This window comes from Panthera tigris, chromosome X (genome assembly GCF_018350195.1).
Source record: "Panthera tigris isolate Pti1 chromosome X, P.tigris_Pti1_mat1.1, whole genome shotgun sequence".
Taxonomy (NCBI): Eukaryota; Metazoa; Chordata; class Mammalia; order Carnivora; family Felidae; genus Panthera; species Panthera tigris.
In genome coordinates this window covers 96,946,329-96,960,909 of record NC_056677.1, presented here as the reverse complement: position 1 = coordinate 96,960,909, position 14,581 = coordinate 96,946,329, and the positions used below count along the sequence as shown (strand labels likewise).

Here is a 14,581-nt window from a genome sequence, read left to right as displayed (position 1 = left end):
CTCTTAGAGCTTAACAGTGTTAAATAACAGAAATTCTACCAAGTCCGCTTTAAAGCTCTAACTGGCTTTGTTATTCGAATCATGAACTGAGCGTAGAGAGGAGTTCCAAAGGGCTATTGAAAAGGAAAGGCTTTTAAAGGTAGAGAGGGAGTGGAAAAAAAGGAAATTAATAGCAAGGAAATCCGTGGTTTTAGGCAAGGTGTCCATGCTGAGGGGAACGGGAAAATTCCTAGTGCTGACCAGAAAACTCCACGTTGACTGGTTACAGGCTAGATTCTTGGAGGCTGCGACTGCAGTTAGGTTAGGGATTAGATCTTGTTTTACTGACTTGGGGCCATAATCTAAGTGACACCATTTTGGGCCTGTGGTTTTCTTCTGAACGACACACATGAGAGAAAAAACCCTCCACGACGTTCAAACCATCTTGCTGTCGTTCCAGAAAATTTGAGACTATGTTACCATCTCTTAAGAGGACAGCTATTGAAAACGGATGTTCTTGCTCTCGAATCTGACCTGCTAATGTGGCTAATTTCTAACTAGAAATTATACATATAATTTATACCATCAGAGTCTCCTTTGTGTGTGTGTGTGTGTGTGTGTGCGCGCGCACGCACGCACGTGCATTTGGATTTTGTTTTTCTTTTCCTACAGGTTTCTGCCACTGCTTGGGGGGTCACAATTAGGATGGGGACAACAGACATTCTCTCTCCGGGGTGGGATGACATAATGGGCAGCATTCCAGAGTGGCTCCCGGGGTTCTGAGGTGTTGGTGAAGGTCACACCCTTGACTCCGGTGACGCGCCGCTCTGCGGGGAGGTGTTGGTGTCACGGTAGCCCTGCTTCACCACGAACCACCGGGTTGTGTACGTCAGGATGGAGACCTGCGACAGCCGGTAGAGCAGGCCCCCTTCTTGTTCTTGGCAATGACCTGTTTTTCCGTCCTGGGGTTGGACGACGGCTGGTGGAGCCCCTCTTCAGCTGCCAGCCCCATGATGCCGCCTCCCCGGCGCCTGTGGCACCAGCTGCCACACTCTTGTCACGTGGGGAGCCACTCCCCCTCCCGGGCCTCCTACCTCCGCTTCGCAGCAGCCCAAAGGGTGCATTTCCCTTAATTATCAGAACTACGATTTATCAAATACTTCTGTCCCTTTAGGTTCCGCTTGCACAGGCTGTGCTCGTAGTAAACTGAGTGCATGCTCTTATCAGAAAACATAGGTGTTCCTTAAAAAAAGGTTGGGGGGGGGTGGGGCGCCTGGGTGGCTCAGTCTGTTGAGCGTCCGACTTCGGCTCAGGTCATGATCTCACGGCTGGTGAGTTCGAGCCCCGCGTCGGGCTCTGTGCTGACAGCTCGGGAGCCTGGAGCCTGCTTCGGATTCTGCGTCTCCCTCTCTCTCTCTGCCCCTCCCCTGCCTCACGCTCTGCCTCGCTCTCAAAAATAAACAAACATTAAAAAAAGAAAAAGAAAGAAAACACAGGCATCCCGAGAACAGCAGGGAAGCTTGCGAGAAATGGCTGCAAGACAAAAATCACTGTCTTCGTTTTTTTTTTTTTCCACAACATCTATTCTTTTAACTCCGATTTTTCCGTCACGCGCTCCTTACGACACGTTACCCCAAAATGAGACCACAGGAGAACACGTGGGTGACATACAAAAAGACAATATTTATTTCACTCAAGCTTTCCTATTAAGAAGTTAAACAAGATGACCCCGAGTTTGAAGGCATTACCAAAAAATATTCTTCACGTTGTTTCACGTATCCCTCCAGTGCCCAGATAAAGGAACAACTTAATGAAAGAATAAGAATGACCATCCTTACAGTGGGTTTACTTAGGTCTGTGGAGAAAAACAATCCATAGAGTTGAGGCATCAGACAGCAAACGAACCTACCAGTTTCCTACAGGTGATGGAAATCCCACTGACGAATTACAGTCTCCCACGCGCTCCCAGACCTGGGGGTCGCTTTTCCGTAATTATAGAACGGCCCTGGCTAGTCCCGGAACTCGCTGCCCCCTTTTCCCTCGACTATCTTACGGCGAAAAGAGGAGAATGGCGCCGGATACAGCTTCCCCGCTTCCAGGCTGTGACCGTCAACACCGGCAGCCCCTCGGTGACTCGTAATACCAAGGCGTCCCCCTGGCTGCCATCTACATAGAAAACCAGGGGAAAAAATGGCTCTCGGGGAGGCGTTTAGTGGGTGTGTTGCTTTCTAGAAACTGCAAAAGACTTGCCGAGGAAATAATCTCGCTCCTACACGGGGAAACCAAGTGTCCTTGCCAGAGAACCTGAGAACGAAGTGGGGACATCTACTACGCCCACCCCAATGTGACCTCCAAAAAAAAAAAAAAAAAAAAAAGGCAGCCCAGGGAGGAAACCCGTTGACATCTACCCTCGGCGAGGGATTTCCTCAGAAAGGCCGGGCACATCCCTCCTCCACCCCAGCCAGGGCCGGCAGGCTGCCACTCTCGCCCAAACCTGCGGCGAGCGGGCATCTCCCACCGGAGCGGCGCCGGTCACGACGCCTGGGCCGCATCCAACAGGTGGATGTCTGCAGAACTTGTGGTCGTTGGGCTTTCAAGTTCCTACCAGGAATCTGAGTCCGTGTGCCTGAGGTGAGAAACACTGGGGGGCGGGGGGGGGAGGGCGAGGGGGACCCCTCAGTTCCACGCTTCGTTAAACCTGGAGGAAAGAGGAGGAGCAGAGGGGAACGTCTCTGTGCATGTGTTGTAGGGCTGGGTGCCGGTGGAGCCCTCACTTGGTAGGCCAAAAAAACCCCAAACAAAAATGGATACAAATGTTGGAGCCTCAGAAGCTATCGATATAAGATGCAAAACCTACTCGTAACCACTTGGGGCAGCACGGGGGAAGGGGAAGACGGGACTCTCCTCTCCTGAAGCGAACGGCGAAGTTCTTTTTTTTTTTCCTTTCTTTTTTTAATGTTTATTTATTTTTGAGAGAGACAGAGACAGAATGCGAGTGGGTTAGGGGCAGAGAGAGAGGGAGACACAGAACGCGAAGCAGGCTCCAGGGTCCGAGCCGTCAGCGCACAGCCCGACGCGAGGCTCGAACTCACCAGCTGTGAGATCACGACCTGAGCCGAAGTCGGACGCTCGACCGACCCAGCCACCCAGGCGCCCCTACGAACAGCGAAGTTCTAAGTGAGGAGAATACCTCCTTTCTGCTTAGAAAAATGCATAGAGAAATAGTAAGCGCTGAAAACCTTCAAACGAACGCAGACTCATGCAAGAAGTTCCATACAAAACATGCAAGAATCAGTCATTGCTTCTTAGTCGCCTCACGCTTTACCTGAGGTGCAGAGTCCTCCCTGCTCTTCTAGGTGTGCTGAGCAGCTTTATATTCTAATTGCTAGCGAAAGGGGACAGAAGGACACGACGGCGGGAACGGGGGGGCCGATGGGGCAGGGGAAACGGGTACGGGAACCGGGGAGCCGAAAGCTCTGGAAAATGACTGGTGGAGATAGAGGGGTCAGAAGAGAGGCGTCTCAACTGGACCGTCAACCCTTTGAGTGGTGCCTCCCACCCGGGGGCCTAGCACGATCTGGACACGGGCAGAGTATTTGACTGGAGTAGCAGAGGTGAAGAAGAAACAAGACGCCACGAGAGATGGCACGGGGCAGATCCCAACGCCCAATAAGGCATTCGACCTCCACTGCCCTTAAAAGCCTGCCACGGCTCTGAAAGGCTCTTGCTGTCGTGGCCACGCTTGTGGCCAACACTGACGCCCGGGCCTTCCAAAGCGGGGCAAGCTGCTGCTCAGGGGGCTGATGAGTCCGGACTGCTAAGGGTTTACAGAGCCACAAACACGCCGTGAGATCCCGAACAACGGATAATAGGTTTCATCAATTTCGTTTGTGACAGATTCCATCAAGTTCGTTTGGTAGATGCTCGCCGTGACTCAAGTCTGGCATTAGCGCCTGCATCCAGAATGAGTTCCCCCCCCCCCCGCCCCCACATAAAATGCATCGGTGTGGTGGGACACAAAGCGTACAAAGCAGGCACAGAACCCTCAGAAGTCGTCACAACTCTGGATAAGATGACCTCTACCGCCATCACCGCTGTTTGCTTTGCCCCCTACTTTGAAGCCTTCGCGAGGGAGGTCTGCTTTTCTAATTCAACGACAATGACTCCGCTCTCTTCGCCAAAGAGCCCCTTGTGTTTAGTTTCTCAGTGCACGACTTGACATGAAGACCGTGGCTCTTACCAGCTGCCTGTTTTTAAATGGCCCAGTAGTTTCGCTTTCCATTTAACACGTTCCCAGATAACAAGCGGAGAGTGGGATGAATCGTCACGTCGAAGGGTAAAATAAATTAGCCCCGTCACTGAGAGGCTCTCTTCAGGTTTTCTATCAGCACAACAGAGTCAGTTTCTTCTTTGGTTTGCTTCTCATAGATGTCGTACTTCTTCCAGTGCTGGAAGGGAAGAAAACACACACACGATGACTCTTCTAAACAATGTTCTCTCCCTGAGGACTCCCAGCCAGGGCCTAATTTTAGGTTTGCGTGCATGGAACCATGAGTGTATGCCTTCCTGTTACGGTTTTGATTTTTTTTTTTTTTTTTTTTGACCTAAGGATCTTCGTCTGTTTGAACAATGAAACGAAACAATCAGGAATTAACATGCGAGGTGGGGGGAGAGCGTGGGATCGTGACGCAGCGTTTAAGAGCTATGTCAGAGGAAAAGAAAAAAAAGAGCTATCTCAGGAGATACATTTGGGCATCTTCGAAACTGGAAACCGAGTCTCTTGAAGAAGAATAGGGTGGCAGTGCTTTTCCTTACTTTAACTGTCACTTCCTTTATTTTCTTACTACCCAAATGTGTCCTCTGTTCCAGAGATAGAATAGGCTCCAAATGTCAACCAGCATCTAGGCCAATGGCGGTATATAAAATGTCCCCCAAAAAGTCTTACCGCAGTTACAACTTTGTAAAGACCCTATATTAACAGTTTCACGTGACAGCATTTGCTAGAACCAGGAATTATGCGTAAGGTGAGCTCATCTTGAGCTCAATGTTAAGTGTGTCTCTTATGGTAAAAGCCAAGATCCTGGCCTTTGCCTTCTTTACTTATAACTCAAGGGAAAGGGTGGAACCTGAGCTCAGTCCCCTCATCTGTAAAATAAAGTCACTAGACGAAACCCGGTGTCTATGCAAACTATGGCGTAAGAGCAGAATCCAGCAGGCTATTTTTGTAAATAAAGTTTTATTGGAACCCAGCCACGCCTATCGGCTTCTGTACTGTCCGTGGCCGCTTTCATGCTACTGCGGCGGAGGCGAGTTGCCGTGACGAGGACTGAAGGGCTCGGTAAGTCAAACATATTGACTATCTAGCTCTTCACAGAAAGCATATGGAGGGAAGAGTTGAGAAACGATGCTTAAAATTTCCAACTTCTTCTAAATTATTTAACCCTCACAGCCCTAGTAGAAGGGCTAAAATAAAAAATACTGACAATTCCAAGTGCTGCCACAGACACGGAGTAACGAGGTCCCTCATCTATTGTTGGCGGCAATGTCAAAGAGTACAGCCACTATGGAAGACAGTCTGATGGCGTCTTAGAAAACGAAGCGTACACTTACCGCATGACCCAGAAATCCCACTCTCAGGTATCCCCCCAAGAGAAAAGGGAACATCGATCTACACGCAGACCTCTACATGAATGTTTACAGTAGCCTTTGCTCATAAAAGCCCCAAAGTGGAACCGAGCCCAACGCCCTTGAACAAGTGAGTGGCTAAATCAACCGTGGTACAGCGCTACAATGGAATGTCGCTCAGCAACAAAAGGAAGTAAACTGCTGACACATGCAACAACGTGGATGTCTCTTAGATGCATTATGCCTAGTGAAACAAGCCAGACTCGAAAATGTAGGTATTTGATGATTCCAGTTGGAGGACATTCTGGAAAAGGTAAAAATTTAGGGACAGAAAGCAGATCAGTGGTTGCAAGGGTAGAGGGTCAGGAGCGAGGGGGTTGACTACTAAGGGGCATGAGGGAACTTTGCAGAGGACAATGAAGACGTTCCGTATCTTGACGGGAGCAGTGGCTACAAAAGTGCATACACTTGCTAAAACTCCTCTAACCGTAGGCTCAAGGAGTAAATTTTATTTGGCGTGAATCAAATCAACAAACCGGGAGTTTTGAAAACATGAGATGCAGAGACTTCAAATAAAAAAAAAAAAACAATCTGAAAAAAATTCCATGACCTTGAAATAATGGCTTATTCAATAAATGGCACTGAGACAACTGGCTAAGCATTTGAAAAATAAAGTTAAGCCCTACTTGACGGCCCACGTGCGTAAATTCCCTGTGGATTAAAGACCTAAATGTAAAAAACAAAATCAAGTAAGTTCTAGAAAAATACACTGGGCAACAACTACATAAGTCTGAGATACAAAGAGGCTTCCTACACATAGAAAATAAAGATCTGCATGCACAAAAAAGAAAAAAAACTTCCGTACATCGTTAATCACCCTAAATTCCATACAAAGGCAATCAGATGACAAGCAAAGGATTAGTAGCTGATAGACCCAAAGAGCTTCACAAACTACAAGGTTTCCAAAAGATGAATATGGAAGGGAAAAAAATGGACAATGGACAAGAATTTCACAACAGAATTACTTCAAGCCGATGGACATACCAGAAAATATGAAAGTTGATACATAAAATTAAAACAAGATGCCCTTTGGGGAGCCTGAGTCAGTTGAGTGTCAGACTCTGAATTTCAGCTCAGGTCATGATCCCGGGGTCCTGGCATCGAGCCCCGCATGGGGCTTCGTGCTTCGAGCGTGGAGCCTGCTTAAGATTCTCTCTCCGTCTCTCTGCTCCTCTCCCCTGCTCTCACCCGCTCTCTCAAAAAAAGAAAAAAATCTTAAAACAAGATGCCCTTTTCTCATTTGTCAGTTGGCAAGATTTTTTTTTTTTTTAGATTAGATACACTCACGCTAGCAAAGGCGTGGCAAAACCACCACTGAGACACCACGGAGACACTGAGACAGGGTATATAAGTTGGTACAACCGACTTGTCATCTACGCTTCTTGTGAACGATTTCAGAGTATGTGTTCTAGCACTCCCCTTTCCTTAACACGAGGGAATCAGACTCTACATCTGAAACCAGGGTGTTTCATTTGACAACATATATTACATATTTTTATATATCAGTAAAACAGATCTACCTCATTTTCTTTGCCCTGTGCATAATATTTCATTGCCTGAATGCACCATAATTTATCGAAACAGTAACCGTAATAGATATTTACCCTGCATATCCTTTCTGGATGATAATGTGCCAATATTAATCACAGAGTTTAAGAAGTGTAATCTCCTTTGATCCGGCAATCTTACTTACAACAATTTATCCCCTCAAAATAATAAAACATATATGCTAATATAGCTGTGAAATGATCCCTATGATAATGACGTTTAGACGTCATCTAAATGCCCAGTAATAGGGACTTGGTTAGGTACGTTATGATATAGTCACACGATGGAATACTATTTAGCCATTAAAAAGTATATTATAGGCCAAGGTTGGCAAACTTTTTCTGTCAATGGCCAGATGATAAATATTTTCAGCTTTGAGTCTCTGTCCCAATAACTCACTCTGCTATTACAGCACGACAACAGCCATAGATGACATGTAAATGAACAGGTATGGCTGGGTTCCAACAAAACGTTCAGGGACACTGACATTTGAATTTCAAATAGTTTTCATGTACTAAGATGTAGTATTCTTCTTCGGACCTTTTCAACCCCTTAAAAGTATAACAACCACTCTTAGCTTGCAGGCTGTAGACAAACAAGCAGCAGACGGGATTTGGCCCGTGGTCTGTAGTTTACAGAGGATTTCTGGGAGAAATGCAGTGGTCGGCGGCATAGCTTCTGAATCTCCGCAGACGCCACCATAAAGAACACAGCAGGAAACAGAAGTCGGGTAAGTAGAGAGCAAAACTCGGACCCACAGACACAATCTACAACAAAACCGGGACAAAATGATGCCCCCCCCATGGACCCTGAGATATGAATGGTTAGAACAGATCAGAGCCAGCGACAAGAGCACAGTGGAATCCGTCATGGGGGAGGATGGGGAGGGGAACCAGCAGGACATTTGACAGATACGAGGACTCTAAAATAACCCGGACACCAGCAAGCTAATTTATGAACAGCAAGTGAGCCCGGCACGGGTCTGCCCTTTCGAATAGTGACTGGGTACGAGGAGTCCATGGTATAGCCTGGGAGCTGCCCGGCCCTTATGAACTCTTGAAATCACCCCAAGCTCCCTCCCCGGGCAAAGGGCCACTCTGAGGAGCCACCAGTGCACACAGACTCCACACTGGCCAGGACAGAGACAAGAGAGATCAAACAGAAAATCCAGGTAGAAGTAGAGGAGGCAGGGGGCGCCTGGGTGGCTCAGTCGGTTGAGCTCAGGTTCATGATCTCGCAGTTCATGGGTTCTGGGTTTGAGCCCCACGACAGGCTCTGTGCTGACAGCTCAGAGCCTGGACCCTTCTATGGATTCTGTGTGTGTGTGTGTCTCTCTCTCTCTGGCCTTCCCCCACTTGTACTCTCTCTCTTTCTCTCTCAAAAATAAATTTCAAAAAACATTACAAAAAAAAGTAGGGGAGGCAAGACAAGGTGGGGGAGATTTCGGTAAGAAATTCACTATATTCTGAACAATTGTAAAAAGTGCTAGAAGATGGAACTCCATAGCCATGAAACCGGGGAAAAAAGAAAACTATCCTAAATCAAGCCTCCTTCTAAAACATCAGGGAAATGAATTTCATGTAAAAATCAGCAACAGAATAAAATCCTGGCAGAATTAAAACATGCAAGAATGTCCCCTCAAATTACATGAAATTATAGTCCAATATTTTAAAGCTAGCTCACATATATTAAGAAAAAGTTATATGATATGAAAATAATGTACATGATGTGAAAGAACATAAACATTTAGAATAAGAACAACTCAGAAATGACCTGTTAAGATTCAGGAAAGAATGAGAAGGAAAAGAAAATCATTTCAGAAATGAAGATTAAGCTAAAAGGAACACGGGGTAAATGAACACAACAGATAATACCTCAAGAGAAACAGCAGATGAAAAGCAGGGGTTTTTTTTAACTAAAAAAAAAATGAGGGGGCACCCGGGTGGCTCAGTCGGTTAAGCGTCCAATTCTTGATCTCAGCTCAGGTCATGATCTCAAGGTTCGGGAGTTCGAGCCCCGAGTCGGGCCCTGCACTGATGGTGCGGAGCGTGCTTGGGATTCTGTCTCTCCTTCTCTCTGCACCTCCCCTGCTTGTGCTCTCTCTCTCTCTCTCCCTCCCGAGATAAACAAATAAACTCAAGAAAAAATTTTTTTAAAAAATGAGAGGCCCCTGGCTAGCTCAGTCAGAAGAGCATGTGACTCTTGATTTCGGGGTTGTAAATTCGAGCCCCGTGTCGGGTGTAGACATTTAAAAAACACGAAGGCAGGTAAAGATTATTCAAGAGGATGTAACAAATACAGAAGATGGGCAAAGAAAAGGGAACACAATAACTGAAATCCAGAAGTGGAGACATGTTTACTGAAATTAAAAAAAGAACGACATCTGAAACTACATACTGAAAGGGGCACACCATATCCCTCAGAGAATCAGGCCAGGCTGACCAACACCACCACCAAGGCACGTTCTGGCAAAATTACTGGACATTGAAAAAAAAAAAAAAAACTTTTGACAACCAGACAGAAAAGACCAAGTGTTTGTTTGTTTTTAAGTAAGCTCGACAGCCACCGTGGGGCCCGAACTCACAACCCCGAGATCGAGAGTCGCACGCTCCACCGACTGACTGAGCCAGCCAGGTGCCCCAAGACCAAGTGTTTTAACGCAGAGAGAAAATTATATTGTCAGCCGACTTCGACATTCTATGCCAGAAGAAAGTGGATGCCATATTTAAGATACCCGAGGCAAGAACATGTGAGCCATGGACTTTGTATCTAGCTAAACTGACTTTCAATGATTAATGCAGCAAAGTCCATCAATGTGCAAATAATTCAGGAAACGTTGGTCCCCTGAATCCTCCCTGAGAAAACTTTTAGAGCTTCCAACCACCAAAGTGACTGGGGAGACATGAACATAAAGACCAGTAGTGAGCAGAAATACCCCCACGGAACGAAGACCAAACGTAGGCTATAGGGGACACACCGTAGTATGTAAGTTACATGCACTGACAATGCAGACACTGGACAGCTTTCGAAACAGACAGACAGAGGGGAGGACACAGGGAAAAACTGCCCTTTTTAGTGATCACTGAAACTTATTTTATAATTTGTCAAATGCTCAGAAATTCCTTCAGTTGCACCTGCTACTTTCTCATCTGTTAAATTCAAATAAAATTAAATATGAGCATGTCGTTAAAACATATCATATGGTTGGCTAAGAGTCTAGACTGGAGAATCAGGATGCCTGGGTTCGGGTCCCACTTCTGACACGTGCTCGTTAAGTTTGGATCCTAGCTCTGCTGTGTCCTCGCAATGTGATCTGGAGCGAGCCACACATTACCACCACCCGCCCCCCCTTCCCTCCCCCCCCCCCCCCCCCCCTGCCATGGTACCTCACCGTCCTCATCCGTGTACTGGAGAGAATACCAACTGCAAGAAGGGATCAAACTAACGAGGGAAGTGCTTAGAAGAGTGTCTGCTACAAAGCAGAAGTTCAGTAAGTACAAGCCATTATTACTGTCGTCATTATTACCCCACTGACCAATAAAAGTTCCATTTCTCTATGTTGTTCCCACAACATTCAAGAGGGTTCTGTCTGGGTCACAGGATGAAGAGTGATTTTTAGCCTTTTCTCTTTTGGTCTTGTGTATTTCTCATGTCTCTGTAATGAATACATATTTCTTTTAAAAGGAAAAATATTTTCATTTTTAAAAAATGCGTGCTGAACATCACACCTTCATTGGTTTCTAGTCATTAGACCCAATGGGTTAGCTGTGGTGGACAGGAAGAAAACCAATTTATTTTAACAAAGTGAACAGCGCAGAAGAGATGGCTTCCAAGAAGACATTCATTTTTTCGATTGCCTTTTTTCGTTCCTAAAACTTGGACTATTCTCATTTCCACCCATTATCAGCATCATGGCCTTTTCCTGAGGACTGCTTCTATGAATATGTCTATGTAAGAAAAGGGAACAAATGCTCTGACCTGTTGTTCAATTTCGTAAATTATATGCCAGTCTCATTTCAAAATTACTTGTAGAAAAAAAACTGAACCCACAAAATTACCAGTCCATAATTCAGCTCACACTGCCAATTTTTTAAAACAAGGTAATCAACAACAGAATAATGGCCAAATATGAAAAACATCGTAGATGGAAAACAAATCAGTGTTTGGGAAGAAAACATGACCGGCTTTTGGTTGTTAGTCGTCCAATTCTAGAAAAGGCAGCACGCTATACAGGCTTTTATATTTTAAAGAAAAAAATGTCATGGCACAGTGGAATGCTAAATCCCAATTTAAGAAGACTTTCAAGATTTGGTTATTTCCCACAGTGAACTTTCCATAGAAGTGAAGTGGGCCTCAAGGCCACCTAAGCACCATGCAAAACACTGGCCTCTTGTAGGAATACAAGTCGACAGATTACATGCCCCAGTCTTCTGCAGATCAACGTTCACAAAGAAAGTGGAACAATATGAATTGTGGATCGCCATGCCTCGAAAATCGCTGCAGCTTAAAACAGACCCAGTTGAGGGGCGCCTGGCTGGCTCAGTCAGTAGAGCGTGCGGCTCTTGATCTCGGGGTTGTGAGTTCGAGTCCCACGTTGGGGGTAGAGATTACTTAAAAGCGGCGGGCGGGGGGCGACCGAGTGGCTCAGTTGGTTGAGCGTCCTACTCTTGATTTCAGCTCAGGTCATGATCTCTCGGTCGTGAGATCGAGCCCTTTGTCGGGCTCTGCAATGAGTGTGGAGCCTAATTGGGACTCTCATTCTCTCTCTGTCTCAAAATAAATAAACATTAAAAGAAAAAAAAAGAACCAGTTGAATGTGGTGTGAAGGGAACTAATTTGGTACCATTTGATGGACCCAAACCCCGCTTCACAATGAAAATGAAAGGGAAAGAATGAAAGGCGTATCTGCCTTCCTAGCAGAAACAGAATTTCAGAACAACCAAAAAGCCTTGGAGTACTAAGGGCCAGCTCATAAATGTAGTTTCGATGATAGGAAAATCATCATTTCACGACGCCTGCTGAAATCATTGATTTGATCGATGAGACCAAGCGGCACAAAAAAGCATCAGCTGAAGAGCTGACAGGGTGCTAACTTAGCACCACGAGGACTATCTCCAGGCGGCACGGGGCTGGAAATCAGTGTAAATGGCTGGAGGGGACACCCCGTCAGCACCTTAAACACAGCGCTCAATCCCAGCCTCCCTAACGGTGGGAGGACTGGATACTACCTGTCTCCCAACAAGTGGAAAAGTTTTACAATGGACTGTTACACGAGAGTAAAGAACGGATCACTTTGAAAGCGCAGCCATGCTATTTTGGTTACGTTCCTGGTTTTTCTTTTCTTCCTCTTCCTCGTCTTTTTTTTTTTTTTTTTTGCATTCCTTGTTTTTAAAGATACACACTGAAGTGGAAAAAAAAAAAAACACAAAAACCAACAACTCAGCAGCATTTGGAAGTCAACTCCAAGTTATGGAGCCGCTTTCCAATCAGGAATGTTAAACTGGCACGGTACTGAAAACATAATTGGTTTCCAAGAAGCGGGGGAAGAATAGATCATTTTTTACGGGTGAAAAAGAAAGGCAGAGGCAGGAGGAGAAGCAATTCCCTCCGCACAGCCCCCTGCCCCCAGACATGGCCCGCAGCCCAATTAGTCACAAAGAAAAAGGCAAGCAGCAGAGCAACAGGAAGAAACGCTGTTGGCCACAGCGTTACCATGGGGACAAGCAAAACACTGTCAAAACAGTGGAAACCTTAAGGAAAACTATACGGAGGATTTCATTTATTTGCGGCCACACCCACGTAAGTTTCTGAAAAGAACCACTATAGGTGGTGTAGCGTGGAAGACGAGCGTTTAGAAAGGGCATGGCTTATTTTTCAGGCTCAGGAGACACCAACTTTGGGCTACGATGGCTTCAGGTTCAGGTTCTGCAATGGCCTGTCTGTATGACAGTCCTGGAGAAAGGTCTCTCAGGCGCCCACTGCCCCCTTCTCTAAAATGAAGGGGTAGGACTAGCATCTAAGAGTTTTAAAAACTGACAATTAAAGGTAAATAATTCAGGGCGCTCAGATGGCTCAGTCGGTTGAGCGTCCGACGTCGGCTCAGGTCACGATCTCGAGGTTCGTGAGTTCGAGCCCCGCATCGGGCTCTGGGCTGACAGCTCAGAGCCTGGAGCCCGTTTTGGATTCTGTGTCTCCCTCTCTCTGGCCCTCCCCTTCTCACACTCTGTGTGTGTGTGTGTCTCTCTCTCAAAAATAAATAAACATTAAAAAAAAAAAGATAAATAATTCAACATGTAAAACATCCACCTTACTGGATGACCCCTAGGGCCATGTTCATTCTATAATTCGATAATTCTAGAAGTAAAAGGCTCATCTTTCTGCTGCATATACAGTTCAATTGATAAGGCTTGGTGCCGTGCAGAGAAAAGATGATTCATTTGCTTAAAAAGAAAACATGAAAATTTGTTCCATTCCCCTTTCCCCTGTCTGGCATTTGTATTACACTTTTAGTTTTAAACCCTGATTTCATTTAATGGTCTGCAACCACCACAAACAAAAACATCTTATGCTTTTAGCGGTCCATCTTGTCAGCGTATCCGCCTCGCTAAATTATAGAATTCTCTGACTCATCGGGATAACATATTATCCTCTACACAGCAAATTGAAAAAAAGCAATTTTCCCATCTCTGAGACAGATAATTGATCTGATTTCGCTGTCGATGTTACTGCCGTTCACTCTATCACTCAGGCTCGAAACCTTGAGATTATCTTTACTCCGTACCTTTCATCGCCCACAGAGTCCCCAAGGTGTAATGAGTCGCCTTCAATAATGTCTCTTGCGTCAATCTCCCCTGCTACCACCTAAGTTCAAGTCCCTATTATCTCTCAAACTCAGATGGCCAAAATATTCTCTTTTCCCTTAATAACTTGTACAGGGCTTCTTTTATTACAAAAGTAATATGTGCTCGTGATAGGCAATCTGGAAATTTCAGAAAGGTAGAGAATAACATCAATTATCCACGCGGTCCTTCTGCCCAGATGATCATTTTGACTCCTTTCTTTCCACTCACTGTTCTATGCGTACATTCGTGTGGTTTTATAAAAGTTAGGATTGTAATGTACTATGCAGTTATGATGTTTCTTACTCTTGTACCAGGAGCAGTTCGCTGTGACATCAAATGCTTTGAAAACCTAACCTGGTTTTTCACTAATTCTCCATTGTGGGTGTCTCACTGGCTTCTAAAGTCTTCGTGTTAGAGACAGACGCTGCACTGACCATCCCGGTGCCATTGTTGGATTATCTCCTCATCCTAAAAGTATAATTGTAAGATCACAGATTCTTGTTACGTGTTCCCAAGTTGCCCTCCAC

The 14,581-nt window shown here is 45.7% G+C and overlaps 1 protein-coding gene across 2 annotated transcripts in view; it reads right to left on the bottom strand.

The window, feature by feature from the left end:
* Positions 1–3,831: 3,831 nt before the first annotated feature.
* Positions 3,832–14,581, bottom strand: part of IL13RA1 (interleukin 13 receptor subunit alpha 1) — a 67,304-nt gene continuing 56,554 nt past the window's right edge. For both annotated transcript variants that reach the window (XM_042975234.1, XM_042975232.1), the window contains exon 11: positions 3,832–4,427. In XM_042975234.1, coding sequence (XP_042831168.1) covers positions 4,335–4,427 — 93 coding nt within the window. In that variant the 3' untranslated portion in view covers positions 3,832–4,334. The remainder of the gene's footprint in view (positions 4,428–14,581) is intronic.